Genomic DNA, 17,255 nt, shown 5'->3' with positions numbered 1-17,255 from the left:
AATGATTGATGCCTCAACATTTTACGGCCACCCAGTCCGCTGAGTCACTGCCTGGGGCTTTCACAGCCACAGCTACATCCTCTTGCAGAGCCTGATCAAAAGAAGAAACAGCAGAGGGGAAAAAATAGTTTTTAAGAACTTTTTCTGACCCTGATGATCACAGTGCATTTGTAAATGGTTTCAACAGTTGGTTGTCTTTTATTTTTCACAGAGCTACTCAAATGATGACCATTCACCAGAGCCCAGAGACATGCTGCGCTCTTCTCCCAGCCGTTCTCATAGACACAGTGTTGGCTTCGTCCCTCCTGTCTTCAATGGCAGTGTCAGCTTACCTCCCAGTAAGTTTTCCAAGTCGTACCTAAAACATGTGCCTGCATGTTTTAAGCATCACCGTATCGTACTCAGTGGTTGGTTTGTACTTTTTGAAAGATTCAGCCCACCGAGGTCTGTCTCCCTGCCCTGCGGTGACGGCCGTGATGAGGAACCCCGTGTACACCGTGCGCAGTCACCGCGTCCACACCAGCAACTGTCCAACTGTGGCGTCGCAGATGTGTCACCAGCACACGCACACCAGGTGAGCTCTCCCCACACTCGCCACTTTTCTCTCTCTTAAAGTGAGGTTTTAGAACCAGGCTTCGCACTTAATCGTTTTTAATGAGGCCTGGTGGGATAAATTACCAGCTTGAATTGGCCTGTTTTCTCACAGGGAAAAGAAAAATAATTCCATTAAAGTCCTTCCTGTTTCTGTTCTTTAACATTGAGCTGCTGGGATTTAGCTCGGCCCCAGGATTAGAATTTTCTGTGAAATGTAAAAATATCTGTGTAGATAAATTGACAAGGACAAAAAAATCAGATACTCAAGAACATAAAAGAAAATGCCAAGGACGCTATGAACACGTTTAGTCCAGTTTGAAATTTTACACAAAGTATATTGGACACCTTATAGGTTGCACAAAACGTGTCTGGCAGATAATCACGCTTGTTGGAAATGCCAGGAGAATATTGGCACACTTGTTTACATGCTCTGTGAATGCCCCAAAGTGCAAGAATTTTGTTTATTCATCCATGCAGTGGTAGAGAAGGTTGTTGGTTTTAACATCCCCATACAAGTCAAGCTTTACATTCTCGGGGATCCTCAATGCTGAATATTTTCCCCTCTTCTCTTTCACAATGGGCACAAACTGCTATTATGATAGGGAGACATTTACTGGAGCCCCTTCTGTTATTCAATGGCAAACCTTTCTTGGTCGACTCGCAGCATTAGAAAGACTTCGTACAGGTTGTTGAATAGAATCAGGGATTTCAATAGTAAATAGTCATCACCTTATGTATTATACCTGCAATGAATTAAGTTTCCCGCTCAAGTAAACATCTTATGAATCTGAAATGATTTGTATTGTTGCATTTATGCTAGGCAAATTTTTAATATATAAGGTATCTCAAAGCTATAATTATTTTTTATTTTTTTATTTATTCAATTATTTTTAATCTTTTTTTCTTTGTCTGTATTAATGGAATGTTTTGAGTCCCCACATAATGACATTTGCACATGACCCTGCTTTCATGTTAAGTTAAAGTGTTTGGTATGGTGTTTATTTGTAAATAAGGACAAAATGCATGACTTGATATTAGAAAAATGTTCCTTTGTCTGTTCAGCCCTCAGCACCAGGGTCGCCTGAGCCTGGACCTGAGTCAGCAGAAGCGTACGAGTGATTTCTCCGAGTCCTCGTCGTCACGTTGCAGCCGAGCCTCACACGGTACAAACTCTCTGCCCTCAGGCTCTCTGCTCGGTCAGTCTAACACATACAGCACACACACACACACTTCCCCACTTCAGGTCACAGAGACCTCCTCCCTCATCCTTCTCTTTTCAATCGTCCTGTCACACAGTATTTATTATTGCATCTCATTTCCGTCAACAGGTTCCACTAATAACGTTCAGTACCGCGCCGAAAGGATCAAAATCCCCTCCACTCCCCGCTACCCTCGCTCCATGCTGGGGTCAGACAGAGGTACTGTGCACACGCTTATAAAGACAATCAAAATGCTTTAAATTGCCCATTATGCAGAATGAAATCATCAACAATGGAACATTACAGTAAGTGTTTCTGCAACAGGCGTGCTGATTGCATCAATAGACATTTTGAAGCAAGCTTAAGAAAGTGCAGCTAACATCTAAACCTAACTAGTTTTTAAATACAATCCTACAATCAGAAGATAAGTGGTTTGATTAAAGATAATTACACCAATAAACTGGTATCTCCTAATCAATCATTATGAAAAGCATGCTCTAAGATTTACACCTGCCAACTGGGCAGCAAAAAATAACCTTGTGCTTTAATTTTGACTTTTTTTTTTTGTAGATCACAGTAATTAGTTTGAAAAACATAGCTAACTAAAACATTTTTAATGAGACCATGCCTACTGATAAAGTAGATATTTTAAAGTTAAACAAAAAAAAAATTAGAAAATTGAACAAGATTAATTTTGTTCTAACGAAAATGTAACTTGATCTTCTTCATAGTCACCTCTTGATATTAGGTCAACTTTTTATGGTGTATCCTAACACAAGTTTCAAGTTTTGGCTGTTTTTTTGTTTTTCTTCTAATGACCACTAAGTTTAATCTTCAGCTTTGTATCTTTTCTTCTCCTTCACAAACTCAGGCTCAATGTCACACTCAGAGTGCAGCAGCCCCAGTCTTATCACACCGCCACAGTCGCCCCTCAATCTGGAGACGTCCTCCTTTGTCAGCAGCCAATCACAAGGCTCCATTTCTGCTTTACCTCGGATCTCCATCAGTCCTTTGCCAATAGGAGAGCGTCGAAAAGACAGGTAGGATGTAAACACGGGTTGTTTTGTTACCTAAAGATAACACTGGTGGTGTGACGCTAATAGAATATTTGTTTATTTTTAATAACAACTAACTCAATGAAAATATATGCATGGAACTAAATCTAAGGCTCTACTAATTGTGTCATGAATGAGTGCTATGGAGTATTTTAAGGATGGCTTCAGGAGGTGGGTTGATCAGGCATGTCGCTGCCCTCCGAGGAATCCTCTACCCATTTCAAAAGGCGTTGCCAGGCAACAGGTCTATCATGGTCAGAGCTGTGCAATCCCTCATTGAAATTCAAAGTCAAATCCTATTAGAAGTCCTCAGAAAAATGATTCAAGCGTCCCGCTGTTTCCAAAAGAAAGCAGTAATTTACTACTTTAACAGAGTTTTCCTTCGTTTTTTACCGTCAACATGTTTGGCCCGTGTTATTTTATCAGACACCTCTCAGCCTTTTTACATTGTCTCTGTGTGATCTCTGTGCTCCACTCTCCCCCTTTATCTTCCTCCTTCCTCTCTGCAACCTTCCGCTTTCAGATCTCTGTACCGTAATCGCTCTTTTCTAAGGATTCCTCAGGCTGCAAGGCCGAGGTTCTCCTCTCTCAGGAGCCTCAGGTTTGTTTTCCCCTCATAGTGCTAGAAACCAGGAAATGTACTCACCTTGCTCCGTCCAAGCTCTCATGTTGCACCGCAGTGTGGTCGACACTGAGACGACGCAGGAGAGTCTTGCACCATTTACATGCATTACGTAAAATGTAAAAAAATAAGTTTAAATAAAAAAAGTCTTTCTAACTTCAAGAATGTAGTCAGAATTTGGGATTGCTGGTTGCGTGCATGCAGCACTGTGATCTGTAAAAAAAAAAAAAAAAAAAAAGCCTTTGCTTGGCTTCCCTTCAGACATAAAGGCTCAGCATTGTTTGTGCCTGCACATTTATTTTCTGTCAGAAAACACCCTCTTGAATCTCTGAGTGCATGTCTCCTCCATGCACTATGCTAACATGGTCAATACGCATGTGTACATTTTGGCCTACAGCCAAGTCACCCTTCAGTCTGCAGCACTTCTGTTATGTAAGACTAGCGTTATTCACCCCCAAGCTTCTGGGTCACGCTCTTGTTTGTCCACCACTGCTCTGTTTGTGGCTGCTAATCCATTACGTGTTTTGGAGACTCTCAAAATTTATGTAAATCTTCTGAGTGGGAGGGATTTTACCTCACCTGCACCTCTCGTACACAGCACGTCAGTACTTTATTTTTTTTTCTTAAATTGGCCAGGAATATACAGTATACTCTACAAAGACATTTTGATCTTACATACTTCAAATGCAAATCACACTTTGGAATTTCAAACCAACGCCTTTGACATAGTCACATCTATTGGTCACCTGTAGAAAAACATATTAACCAATCATTAACCAATCATTGACCAAAGCAAAAGCCTATGTAGAAAACCACTGCAAAGAGCTCTAAAAGAATTAATCTAGATAATGAAACATTTTCCATGCTAATGTGTCATCACTGTTTTTTTTGTGTCTCATTTAATGACAATATTTCTTTCCCTTCAGGCCATATTTGGAGGAACCTCGCAATGTTATTGTGCACAAGGGTGCTGAGCCTCTGGGTATTTCCATCGTCGGTGGGGAGAACGGAGGAATATTTGTGTCCAAAGTGACTGGTGGCAGCATCGCCCATCAGGCAGGACTGGAGTACGGAGACCAATTACTGGAGGTACAAACAGCCGACAGAATGTAGAAACAGTTGCTGCGTTATGCTCTTAGGCTTGCAAAGGAGCAGAGCTCTTTAAGCAGCACAGTAATGCAGATATTATGCATGTTTCTACAAAGATTGAGTCACTTTGAAGCTCACACTACATTTATTCTTCATGGCTTCCCTTCCTGCAAGCATTTATTCAGTGAAGCTTTCACCATTTCCAAGAATTGTAATACATGAATATACCTAGACCACTGGCCTCACTGAAAGATTAGTAGTTCAAGTCTTTCCCAATGGGACAATCTTTTAGTTTTTGCCGATATACTCCAATATGTTGGAATGGATTTCACACAATATGTCAAAGTTTCTCTGAACACAGTTAAAGAGCATCTACAAGAATATTAATTTGACTCCTTTATTAGAGGAATGCATAGACATTGATTCCATTAATTTGTTAAAAATGGCTGTTTTCTAGTCTTTCCTAAAGTTCCTCCTGTAATAATTTCTCTTTTCATCATCAGTATAATGGTATCAACTTGCGGAACGCTACAGAGCAGCAAGCTCGTCTCATCATCGGCCAGCAGTGCGACACCATCACCATTATGGCCCAGTACAACCCACATATGTACCAGCTGGGAAACCACTCTCGCTCCAGGTAATGGTGGTTATGAAATAAAGATTTTTCTGTGTGGGTTTTAGTTTCTGCTTAGTGGATTATTTGTTTATGTCCAATGTTTCTGCTTGTTCCCTGTTGATGTATTTGGGATTGTTTATTTAACAGTAAATTGTGGTAATATCTGAGTGCAGATTTTCAGTATTTACCCTGTTGCACTTTATCTTTATTTATATGCACTGCTTCAAACAGAAACGATACACTTTATAGCCATCCAACACTTTTCCGTTATAGAAAATACTTTCTGTAACAAGACATTTGAAAGCTCACATGGGGACAATTTGCTGTCAGACAACAAATTATTCAATCTTCAATCTTAATAATAAAAACAGACTAAAATAAAAGGACAATAATACATACAGAAAACATTCAATTTAAATTAAAATAAAGTAAATAATTACTGCCCGTCTTTCATGCATCTCCTCATGTTTTTAGTGTTTTTTTTGTCTTTTTTGTGACATTCTGCACATGCAACACACACACAAACAAAAAGCAGAACATATAAACATCTCAAATGTCAAGCATGTCAACTCTTAACATTTTCTCATGGAACATTAGAGAAATTGGCTCACAGACAACAACTACAACCAGACATACAGTATGTCTTACAAGAAACACACCTTGCCAAAACTCAATATCACAAATTACTCACTCCACAATTCACCAAAATATTCCCAGCTAATTACAACAGCAAACAAAGTGGTGTTTCTATTCTCATTAATTTAAAAAAAAAGTCCAGTTCACCCATAATATCATCATAACTGACCCAGAGGGAAAATACATTGTCATCAATATTTCAATAAACGATAAACCATTTACAATTGCAAATGTTTATGGACCAAATACTGACAATGCTCCTTTTTTCCATAGCTTATTCTCAATAATCTCAGAACTATTCAAACTGTCCAATTATCATCAGAGGAGATTTTGTAATTATTTCACTATTAGACAGAAGCAATACCTTAACAACCACTTGATCCTCAATATCAACTGAAGCAATAAAGCAATACATGACCGAGCTTGGTCTTGGCAGCTACAAAAGAGAGACAATACTCATTTAATTAGAATCAGAATTACACATATACAAAATTCAACTAAATGATATAATTGACAAAATAACCTATTTTGTGATGCAGTGACTAGGCCAAGAAACATATCAATTTAGTAATAAATCAAATAAATATTTAAGCTCTAAAATAGTTGTTTTGATTCACACTCCGATTTCATTTTACTTGTATAAGACATGTAGTATTTTGGAGAGAATAAAAACTGATCCTGAGGATTTATAAAGGACAGAATAAAATAAAAGTTGTCAAAATATGTGACACAGGTTCCCTGAGTTTATTCACACCTTCTTGGCAAGACACTCTATGGATATGATCATTTGAACATGCTAAAAACAAAAATCCGTGGTATCAATGAGGCTAAAACAATTTTTGTTGTTGTCATGGCAGCTCCCGCCTGGAGCCCGTCAGTTCCCAGGCGACTCCTCAGCGAAGCAGAGCAGCAACTCCTGACAATCACTCTGCCATCGATACACTCAGTGAACAGGACGAGGGAACACTCACTCCTTCTTCCAAACAGACCACGCCCACCACCAGCCCACACACCATCATCAAGTAAACACACACTCAAGGATGTGAAATCATTAGGAATAAAGTACCTTCAACTTTACGCAACTTAATGCACTGGTTTCTTGATGTGGTGATCCTTTAGGATGTCGGCTGAGGGAAGCAGGAAAGCGAGTGAGCAACGCTTCGTGGTGGTGCGGAGACCTGGTGTAGAAGTAGGCGTGACGCTGTGTGGAGGAAACCTGCGGGGCGTCTACATAGAGAGCCTGGATGAGGACAGTCCGGCACGAGGACCAGACGGACTGCTCGCTGGGGACCTCATCCTGGAGGTGTGAGCTCTAATAAGGACATAAAGACTGTTTATTGTATTTTTTAACGTTGCTTTTGTTATTGTTTAATCATCTATAAACAGACATACAAACAATCAAATGAACAGTTCACGTCAGGGGTACAGATATTCTGTGTATTTATTTATTTTTAAGGTTTTACAGAAAGGAAAATATATATTTTAAGAAATTCATCTGGGAATTTGGTTAAAAACATACAGTTTGTAAAGTTTGTCAAACAGTAAAAATGGAGGCGTAATTCATACATCATACAGAAAGTGGAAGCTTTTTATCTTTCCCCGTCTGTCGCTGTATTTCATTGACCTCCCTCTCACTTCAAACTGGTAATTTATCCAAACCCTTCATACATATTTCCACTTAAGCTCTCAGACACAAAGAGCCAGAGAGTCCTACTGTGATGCAGCTTTGTCATTAGACTGCACAGCATTCATTCATTTTCTCCGTCTGCCCTTCCTGTTTGTTTTTCTTCACCCGTTCATTGGTAGCAATCAATACTGCGACACTTTAATACTGCTGAAAGTTCTGAGGAAATGTACTGTAGCTGTTTACTCATGGGCGACTCGCAGGGAAAGAAAAACATAGCACTCATTAGCGTAAACACTCCCAAATTTCTGTCCCCGTGCTCTGAATCTATTTTTTGTGGGATAAAGTTCACTTGTTTTCAACCTTCTCTTTCAGTATAACTCGGTGAATATGAAGAATAAGACGGCGGAGGAGGTTTATGTGGAGATGCTGAAGCCTGCAGAAACGGTCACGCTGAAGGTGCAGCATCGTCCTGAAGACTTCAGCGTGATCAAGGACGTTCCAGGAGATGGATTTTATATTCGGTGCGTTTACACACACACAGGACTAGTGTGGCTTTAAAGAAGGTCTGTGGAACATTTATGGAAGAATCATTGCGGTTGGTTAGAACCGTCAAAAAAACAAAGTACTGTGACTATATTGACATTTGGATTCCGAATATTTTCGAAGCTGAGCAACATGTCGTCTTTATCCAATCACAAACATGCACATGTCTGCTAGGGGTTTCTCAAACATATCCATGTTGTAGTGCATTTGAATGAGTTTACGCTGGAGTCTCTTGTAACTAAATAAGATAATCGCATATAAAAGATGATGGCATGTATTTTTTGCTCAGGAATTACATCTGACCATCCTTAACCTGCTTTACTCTCTGAACTAGAATGATTAGGATGACCCATTAAAATATTAAGTCACAAGTTTTGGACAATGACCTGAGCATGAAAATAAATAAAATATAAATCAAGTGTCTGAAATATTGGACATTATGATGGAGACAAAGTGGAACAGTCATCTACACAACTACCTTAAACCTTATCAACATTAACGTAAACAGAAAATATGAATTATCAGTCTCCAACTAATGGCAAAAAATTCCCAAAACACGAGCACTACAGATTTGTAGAAATGAAACACGAGCAATAAATTCAATGATCAAAGAAACCAAATGAGGAACAAAAGGCTTTAGTTTCCTGCGTTTTACACCAGTCACTCGCCTCCAGATTTTTGATGCTGAGCCAATCACAAAGCCTGAGAGAAGCAATGATGTCCCACGAAAACCACACACAATATTTTTCACTTGTGACAGCAGTCGTGACTAAATTATAATGGATTAATTGCACTTATCTGATTATTCCTGAAATTACATGAAGAGATTCCTATAATTCTTTACATTGTCATCAACTTTTCCACGTTGCAGCTTTGTCTAACGACCACTCTAATTTTTCCCACCAGTCTAATCCCTTTCTATCCAGCTCTCTCTCTCTCTCTTTCTATATATATATATATAGAAGCATCACGAGAGAGCCACTCAGACAGACTGTACTCTTTCTCATCAAACCGATTATGTCTCACATGCGATGAGTGACTGCAGCGATGCTCATCACGCTGCTAAATTAGGCTTTTTAATCTTTTAATTCACGACGCAAAAAAAAACACGGCCTGGTTTCTTGGTCCTCGATGTTTTCGGCGGTGTTATAAATGCTATGGGAATGAGTGGAAAATGAATCTTTAAAATAGTCCTGTTTTATTGTCTGGAGCCGGCCGGCCCGGCTGCTGCAGCTGCCACAGTCACTTGTCATATAGGCAAGTGGGCTCGTGATGTCATGAGCAGTAAATACACTGGGCTTGTCTCACTGTCACAGTTTGGCTGCTCTGGAATGACTTGGAAGAAAAGCGAGCGCAGCCTTGTAGCCCTACTAAATGAACTCTATTTTGCTTGGCTGCTTTTGCCCTGCAGATTGAGTTTCAGTCTTCACACCTCACTTGTGCACTTCCTTGTTTCTCACTTAATAAACCTTATGTCCTCTGCTGCTGCTCCTCCACGCCGTCCTTCCCACCATAACTCTCCATCTATCTTTGTCTCTCTCTCCCACCAGTGCACTTTACGACCGGGTTGGGGAGGCCGAGGGGGACCTAAGTTTCAAGAAGGATGACATCCTGTATGTGGACGAGTCTTTACCAAAGGGCAGCTTTGGGACCTGGATGGCCTGGCAGCTAGATGAGAACGCACAGCAGATCCAGAGGGGGCAGATCCCCAGCAAGTACATGTGAGTGGTCAATGACACGCACGGTCACGTGCACAGACATTCTCAGGCCAGAGGACAGGTTGGAGCAGCTGTTACAACAATGTCTAACATACAAACAGTGGCGTGTATTTTTCCTTTAAATATAGTTTTGATCCTCAAGGAAAAAGTCTTTTGTTGTACATGGTTAGCATTAGCTTAAATACTGCAACCCGTATGTGTCCAAAGGGGAAAATAAAGGTTGAATTGATGCACCATTGATGTTTTTGGTGATCAATTCACAGGAGAATCCATAATTAAGCTCAGCCTTCATTGTTTTTAATGATGGGCGTTAATCAGGGAGACATTTACTGACAAACACAATGTTTACACTGACACAAGAGGTGTTTAAAGCAAACCAGTTTGAAAATACAGATAACTTGAAAAAATAAATAAAAGCAAAAAAAAAAAAAAAAAACACACACGAGATGCTTAATAGCTGGGATAATAGTGTTAGTGCTCATCCCTGGATGTATATGATTTACTACCTATTAAATGCTTGTTTAATTTTTTATTTTTGCCCCGAGGCAGCGCTTGGGTTTGCAGTAGCGGTTTACGATGCACTGGCATGCCTTGGGCTGTGGGATAAAACTCGTACTGGGCTTAACCTTAGACACGTTGATCCCAAATACCTGTTTTAGGTATAACCACTCACTCATTCCCTCTGTCCACAGCCACCACCATTATACCTAAGCTTCACGCTGGTCACCAGACTGGCTTGAATACACCACACAATAAGCACAATATACACAACTACAACTTCACATTTCACTCTCACCTTAAAATAACCAGCTCTTCCCCACCCTTTCCATTTCCCACCTCGAGCCTCTCCTCCCTGTTCCCTTCCCCCTCCCCCCTACCTCCTCACCTAGGTGTAACACTCCCCTCTCTTTTTATATCCTCCTTTTAATAAAGTTCATTTATTTAATTACAATAACAATAACATGCATTGCTGTCTTAAAAAGATTGCACTTCTTGTAGTGTTGACCTTTGACAGCATGTGCAGACAAGGAAAAAATAAATAAATGAAATAATAATAATCATTAAAAGTCTTTTAGTTTTACAGACAGGTATACGGTAGACCAACATAAAACATACAAGAGCAACCTTACAGGACCAACACCAGGAGGATGGAAATACATGATCAACTCAGTTAAAACCCTGCAGGGATATTCCCACCAATCAGACTTTGTAGCTGTCAAAAAGTGCTTGCGTGCAAAAGATTCTTATGGATGGTTCTTCTGCAACCTGTGAAATGAGGTGTGGGGTAGGGCTGGGTGATATGGACCAAAACTTACAGGTATATCAATATTTTTTCTCAAAATGGCGTTTCAATTTTTTCTCCAATAAGGGACAGCACGTGTGAGTGAGTTCTGTAGTGTGGCTTGTTTAGAGGAAGGTCTGAGTTAGGACGCTCTCATGAATCCATCGAACTGTGGTTTTTTTGCTGTTCTGAGAAGAAGTGAAAGCAGTGACTCCTAAAAAGAGTATTTCAATACAAAATAAGTAATGAAATATGTGTATATATATATATATATACTCTAGTGTGAGTCGGGGTTCCCCAAAGTTCTCCTAAGAATTTGTGGTATCAGGATGCAAAGAGTTATTTGTCATGATAGTTATGCAAATGATGCTCAGCTCATTTCCTGATGACAGATATTAGGTCATAGATGGGCCTAATCAGATAAAAGCAGTTTTATGGGTCCTGAAGGTAGGATTTCCCTGAAATTACAATATTACCAGCTTTACAAATGTGCATGAATGAGCTCTCTGTTCTGTTTTTAACATATTGAACACTTTGGTTTGCACAAAACATTTTTGTGTCTTTGGTGTAGATTTCTGTTTTCCAAATATGAAAAAAACTAAAGTTGTGTGTGTGTGTGTTTAATGTAGGATGGACCAAGAGTTTTACCGCAGACACAGTGTGACGGAAATGAAGGAAGACTCTGGTAAGACTCTCTCTGCAGCCGCACGGAGATCCTTTTTCAGGAGGAAGCAAAAACACAAACGCAACAGCTCCAAAGACAGCAAAGAGATGGTGGCTCTGGACACCATCAGCACCGACTCCATTCCTTTCTTTGAAGGTGAGTGGAAACGGTTTTGCCACATTTCCATGGTGGTCTTTGCTGGACTGGGACCTTCACTTTAATGTTACTGCGTGTTTTCTCTTAAGACTCGGTGAGCCTTGCGTACCAGCGGGTTCAGAGGGTGGAGTGCGCGTCACCTCGGCCGGTGCTTGTCCTGGGGCCGCTCACTGACCCCGTCAAAGAGATGTTGGTGAAAGAGTCTCCTGGAAAGTTCTGCAGATGTGTGCTAGGTGAGGTTTACCTACAGTTCCAAATGCTGCTCTTTATTAAAGGTTAAATTCAGTAATTGTTGATGATAAACTGACTGAGCTCACATTGTTCACGTAAAAAAAACAAATAATAATAATTAATACATTCTGAAGTTTGGTGTGCTTCAACAGCAGGGTCAGGTTTATGCTAATGATGGCTCCATTAGGTAACGCGACTATGATTTCTGACCTGCTCATTAAATCCTGAACACCGAAATTTCCACAGTTAAATTATAAATGGTTGAATGGTTTTTTACATGTTTTAAGGAATACATTTATGACCTATTTAATGTGTTCAGAAGAAAATAACTGAGTTTGCTTTACATGGTCTTTAATAATGCTGTAATATCATTATCTAAGTTAGCTTAAACTTGGCAGACCAATTGTTTAATATTTGATTGAATAAGGGGCAGGCGTTGTTATAATTCTTCTTCTCCTTGCTCCTTTGTGAACATGGAACAAATTGTGATCTTTACCATGACAGAATAAAAAGTAATGAAAATTGTTGGCTGGTAATATTTAAGTTTTATTTACATGTGTGTTATTGCAGAGGTGATGAAGGCATCTCAGCAGGCTATCGAGCGAGGCGTGAAGGATTGCCTTTTCATCGACTACAAGCGCAGGAGTGGACATTTCGACGTGACCACAGTCGCTTCCATAAAAGAAATAACAGATAAGGTATTGTGTTTAAGTGTTTTCCTTTCTCAACAGATTTTATCAGGCGGAAAGAGGCAACTTGTCTGTATTTGTTTAAGATTAGTTATCGCTCCTGCTGCAGCCGCCTGTGTCTCCTGTTTAAACAAGCCAAGTGTAATCTTTGATAAGCCTTTGGTAACATTATGTTTCTACTTGTTTCCCTTTGTGATCACAGGGCTGTCACTGCCTGCTCGACATCGCTCCACACGCCATAGAAAGGCTCCACAGCATCCACATTTACCCAATAGTCGTCTTTGTGCGCTACAAAAACTCCAAGCAGATCAAGTAAGTAGGATCCCAGTGGTATAACGCTAATTAGGACAGAGTGATGAGGCGGGAGTCCGGATACTGTGTGTGTGTGTGTGTGTGTTCATTTGTGGGTGTGACGGATGGAGCTGGATGTTTTTGCACTGTCATACCTCCTGGAATCATAACTTTGTTTAGTTACAGATGGATTAATGTTAAATCTGCACAAAGAGAATCACGGCTTTGGTTTCATGTAGTGCCTTTTTATCCCAAAAACCCAAATCCATAATGTCAAAGCTATGATACATCTGTAACTAGCTACACTTGGACTTTATTCATCCATGTAAGAGTAATCCTAATGGTCACTTGCTCACTTCCACTGTGGCTAGTAGATTCCCAGCGTTACTAGCCACTTGGACTTTTCACTCGCCACATGTTTGTTGTTGGATAATTGTGTTTAATATGAGTAAAGGTGACTATGACATGCTAAAGTTTACATGCACTAGATTTACAACCTTTTTAAAATATTGCATATAATAAAAGTGATTAAGGGGTATAGAAGATTAATTGAAAAAAATAAAACTGAAACTGAAACCGAGGAAGAAACTCTGTTTAAATATTTATTAACAACAACAATTTTAATCAGAAAATCAGTTTTTGCATGAGAATAAAGGAGAGGCTGGTGATTAAGCCCTGCTTCTGCCAAAGAGGTCATATTTTTATTGGTGTTTATTTATGTATTTGTTTGTTAGCAGGATTACGTCAAAAGATTGATCCTACACCATGGACGATTCCATTACATTTTGGAGGGAATCTTTATTATCCCTCACCACAAAGTGGAAGGGGGATTTAGGTTTGAGCTCTGTGCGTCCGTCTGTCCGTGTTAAAGGGGACAGCTTTTCTCAGAAACTGGAGATAGGATAACCAAATTTGGTGTGTGGCTTTAGGGTATCAATACCTTGATGGAGAAGTGCATAGTTATTTTTTCCAGAGTTATTGCCATTGTTCCGTTTTTTTTTTTTTACTCTGGGTGAGTTTGTGTTTTGACCTAGCACTGTTGCCGTAGTCGTCGGAAGTTGCAATCTTGAAAGCCCATGGCCTACTTGTCTCTACTAATGAAGTTCTTGTATTTTCGGCTTGAAAAAGCATATGCTTGTGAGTGTGTTTAAGTGTACTGTTTGATAACACTCCTAAGACTGTGTTTGTGAAAGTTAAGCATAAACGGTGTCTTATATAAATATCTGCCGATCGCGGTAAATGTTAGCATGAGCATATACATGGGTTTTCCCATAGACGTTAGCATGAAGCTAGCAGACTTTTTGTATTGTGGTATTTTTTTATAAGTGTGGAAGGGGGATATAGGTTTGAGCTCCATCTGTTCGTCCGAGTTAAAGGGGACAGCTTTTCTCAGAAACTGTTTAATTCAGTGTGTGGCTTCAGGGTATCAATACCTTGATTGAGTTTGAAAATGAGAAGCGTGCAATTGTTTTCTCACGATTTATTGCCCTTGTTTCGTTTATTTTTTTGGCGGGTGATGTTAACTGTTTTTTGTTAAATTGGATATAGTTATGTCTTTTTGGTTCCTAATTTACCTTAGTGTTTCATCCGAATCAGATCCAAATTACGCATTTTATCGCAATAAAAAAGAAAGTAACATTTGAACCTACTATATTGTTATTAATAAGAATAGAAATTTCTTCTAAACCTATAAAATGTGAATGGGGATACTTGGTGCTTATTATTGAAAGATTAGTAATGAACTAGGTGACCTTTAGGCAGGGCATATTTAAACAATTGTATTTTAAAGTTTCCAATGTGCTAGTTTATTGGTGACTGACATTTCTCTCCTGTTTTCGACCCCAGGGAACAGAAGGATCCCATTTATCTACGTGACAAAGTATCACAAAAACATTCCAAGGAGCAGTTTGAAAGTGCACAGAAGATAGAGCAAGACTACAGCAAGTTTTTCACAGGTTTGTGTGTAACAAAAATCACTTTTTGCAAAAAAAAAAATCTAAACAATGAAACCCAGTCAGTGTCAAACATGGAGTCATTAAGTCTGTCTCTGTCCCTCAGGTATTGTCCAAGGCGGCACCCTTCCTTACATTTGCACTCAGATCATAACTATTGTTGATCAAGAACAAAGTAAAGTCCTGTGGACTCCACTCGGCTGCCCCTAGAGGAGACTACAGCTACAGCTTCTCCCACTAATAAACTCTTTTCTTTCACACTAAACCAACAGGTACACTACAGCAAGCTAGTAGTATAGATTATTGATACAGTATCTGTATGTATTTTTTTATTTTGTCGTTGTTGTTATGATGGATAATCACAGCCTCCCTTTATTTCTGATGCTCTTCAGAGCAGATTAGTAGCACTGGGCATTGACGTTCATTCAGTCTTCCCTGAGGGTTCGTGGTGATGTAATTATAATGCTGCACTGTAAACATCTGTTTACAGTTAAAAAAAAAAACACACAAAAACAAGTCTGACTATTGTTGTTCAATATTTGTTAGAATGAGTGTCGTCTCCCTCTTACCGAACACAAACCTCAATACTAATGAAGTTCCGCAACCCACGACGTTCCCCCGTGCCCTTCAATTATGCACCCATTTAATGATGACTGACAACCAATTGTGTTTTTATTGTGTCTGTGAGAATGAGGAGATGGCATCGAGGCTGTTGTTGACGGCTGTATTTGGCCAAAATCCAGTTGTTGGCGTGGATGAGTGAAACTACAGACACACACTCCTATGAAAACGCATGATATCATTGCTATTTACCATGGTTAAACTCTACTAGTACTCAACTTTGGTTTACTAGTGCATGAATACACTTTACTAGTGAAGCAATAATAATAACCAGTAGCAGAGCAGTAATGAAGCAAATCATGTCACTGGTTAGCCTTATATAAGCTAATATGTTTGACACTGGCTTTTGAGAATTTAACAACTCATCAGAGTGCTGGATTTGGTTATAATCCCTCCTACTTAATGTGCACTACTAATTAATCTTTTGGCTTTACTAGTACTACTAGTAGACTAAAAACAGATTTTGAGTGGACCAGTGCGCATGAGTACACGTTCCTAGTAAACGATCGTCTATGAATAGACAATTTTTTGTTACTAATAGTACGAGTAAAGTTTTGAGTTTTTACTAGTAACATATTTGTTGTGAAATTTCAAAAGCCAATGACTAGCCTGAAATTACTTTCCCCGCCCACTTATTAGCATATAAGGCTTACGAATTTCACTTTTACCTCCACTAAAATGTACTAGTGAACAGTAATTCAGTACATGTACTGTAAATTTGAGCACGAGTAGAGCTTAACTATGGTTTATATCAAATGTATTCTCAAACAGCTTTCCATACACTCCTCATGGTGTTTCATCACTGAAGTACAAAGAGCTTCAAACTGAAGGATGAAGCTGTGGTCTAACTGAACCTGAGGGCTGGCAGTGATGGCCACACACGCTGATGTTTGCTCTATGCATTGTTTTTCTGCAGTAGCTGTTCGTTGAGTTTCGGAAGTGCCTTCGGAGAAGCAACTTGGTCTAAAATCAACCCTCAGCCAGAAAACAAAAGCTCTTTAAAGGTGTTTTTTTGCTGAGCTGGTTTAAGGGCTGATTGGTGACCAGTAGAAAGTACGGCACGGGAAGATAGTTTAGAGAACAGTCCGACGAGGGCGGGGCCAACGGGTTAACTCACAGTGCACTCCAGGGCTAGACAGACCACTGTGTTACGATCGTTCTTTCACTTTAACATATTTAACGACAAAGTAGAGCATACCATTTACAGTATGCAGATATACCAGGAGAAAATAAAACATATTTAATAAAACATATATATATTACGTGTATTTTTGCTAGGTAATCAACCTAGGAGCGTCTGGCGGTCAAGTCATATATTGGCATGTTAATTTTTTTAAGAATTTGTGTCTTTTTTTGTGGTCTGTTGCCAGTCATTTTTCATTCAAAGAGACGCTACGAAGCGAAATGTGCAGGGTAATCTCTGAAAAGATTTTCCTCTGATCTGTTTTACCGTTGGTGACTTGTCTTTGTTATTGTTGTTTTTGTTATTCAGGAGACAAAAAATAACAAATGAATATTTTTGACCCTCCTGGAAAAACCCTAACTTGTATCTTATCGTGCCAAAATCCACTAAGGTGACTTTATCCTTTTTACATCTGTTTTGCACTTGTTTATCTGTGAACGTTAACTGTTCCTAGGTTTCCAGCTGACTATGAATAGGTACTATTGTT

General features: G+C 39.4%; 1 protein-coding gene across 3 annotated transcripts in view; it reads left to right on the top strand.

The window, feature by feature from the left end:
• The window catches only part of dlg5a (discs, large homolog 5a (Drosophila)), a 46,782-nt gene extending 31,239 nt beyond the window's left edge, over positions 1-15,543 (top strand). The window contains exons 17-34 of one of the 3 annotated variants that reach the window (XM_028468190.1): positions 212-338; positions 430-574; positions 1,657-1,757; positions 1,923-2,012; positions 2,665-2,833; positions 3,372-3,449; positions 4,397-4,559; positions 5,063-5,196; positions 6,669-6,833; positions 6,931-7,114; positions 7,811-7,959; positions 9,532-9,702; positions 11,611-11,801; positions 11,891-12,034; positions 12,603-12,730; positions 12,924-13,033; positions 14,858-14,967; positions 15,071-15,543. In XM_028468190.1, coding sequence (XP_028323991.1) covers positions 212-338; positions 430-574; positions 1,657-1,757; positions 1,923-2,012; positions 2,665-2,833; positions 3,372-3,449; positions 4,397-4,559; positions 5,063-5,196; positions 6,669-6,833; positions 6,931-7,114; positions 7,811-7,959; positions 9,532-9,702; positions 11,611-11,801; positions 11,891-12,034; positions 12,603-12,730; positions 12,924-13,033; positions 14,858-14,967; positions 15,071-15,174 — 2,463 coding nt within the window. In that variant the 3' untranslated portion in view covers positions 15,175-15,543. Of the gene's footprint in view, positions 1-211; positions 339-429; positions 575-1,656; positions 1,791-1,922; positions 2,013-2,664; positions 2,834-3,371; positions 3,450-4,396; positions 4,560-5,062; positions 5,197-6,668; positions 6,834-6,930; positions 7,115-7,810; positions 7,960-9,531; positions 9,703-11,610; positions 11,802-11,890; positions 12,035-12,602; positions 12,731-12,923; positions 13,034-14,857; positions 14,968-15,070 lie in introns of all 3 variants that reach the window. The other 2 variants (XM_028468189.1, XM_028468191.1) reach the window with 2 other exon arrangements.
• Positions 15,544-17,255: the final 1,712 nt, after the last annotated feature.

This window comes from Gouania willdenowi, chromosome 15, assembly GCF_900634775.1.
Source record: "Gouania willdenowi chromosome 15, fGouWil2.1, whole genome shotgun sequence".
NCBI lineage: Eukaryota > Metazoa > Chordata > Actinopteri > Blenniiformes > Gobiesocidae > Gouania > Gouania willdenowi.
Note: the sequence above shows the minus strand (reverse complement) of the source record. Positions and strands in the feature narration are given on the sequence as shown.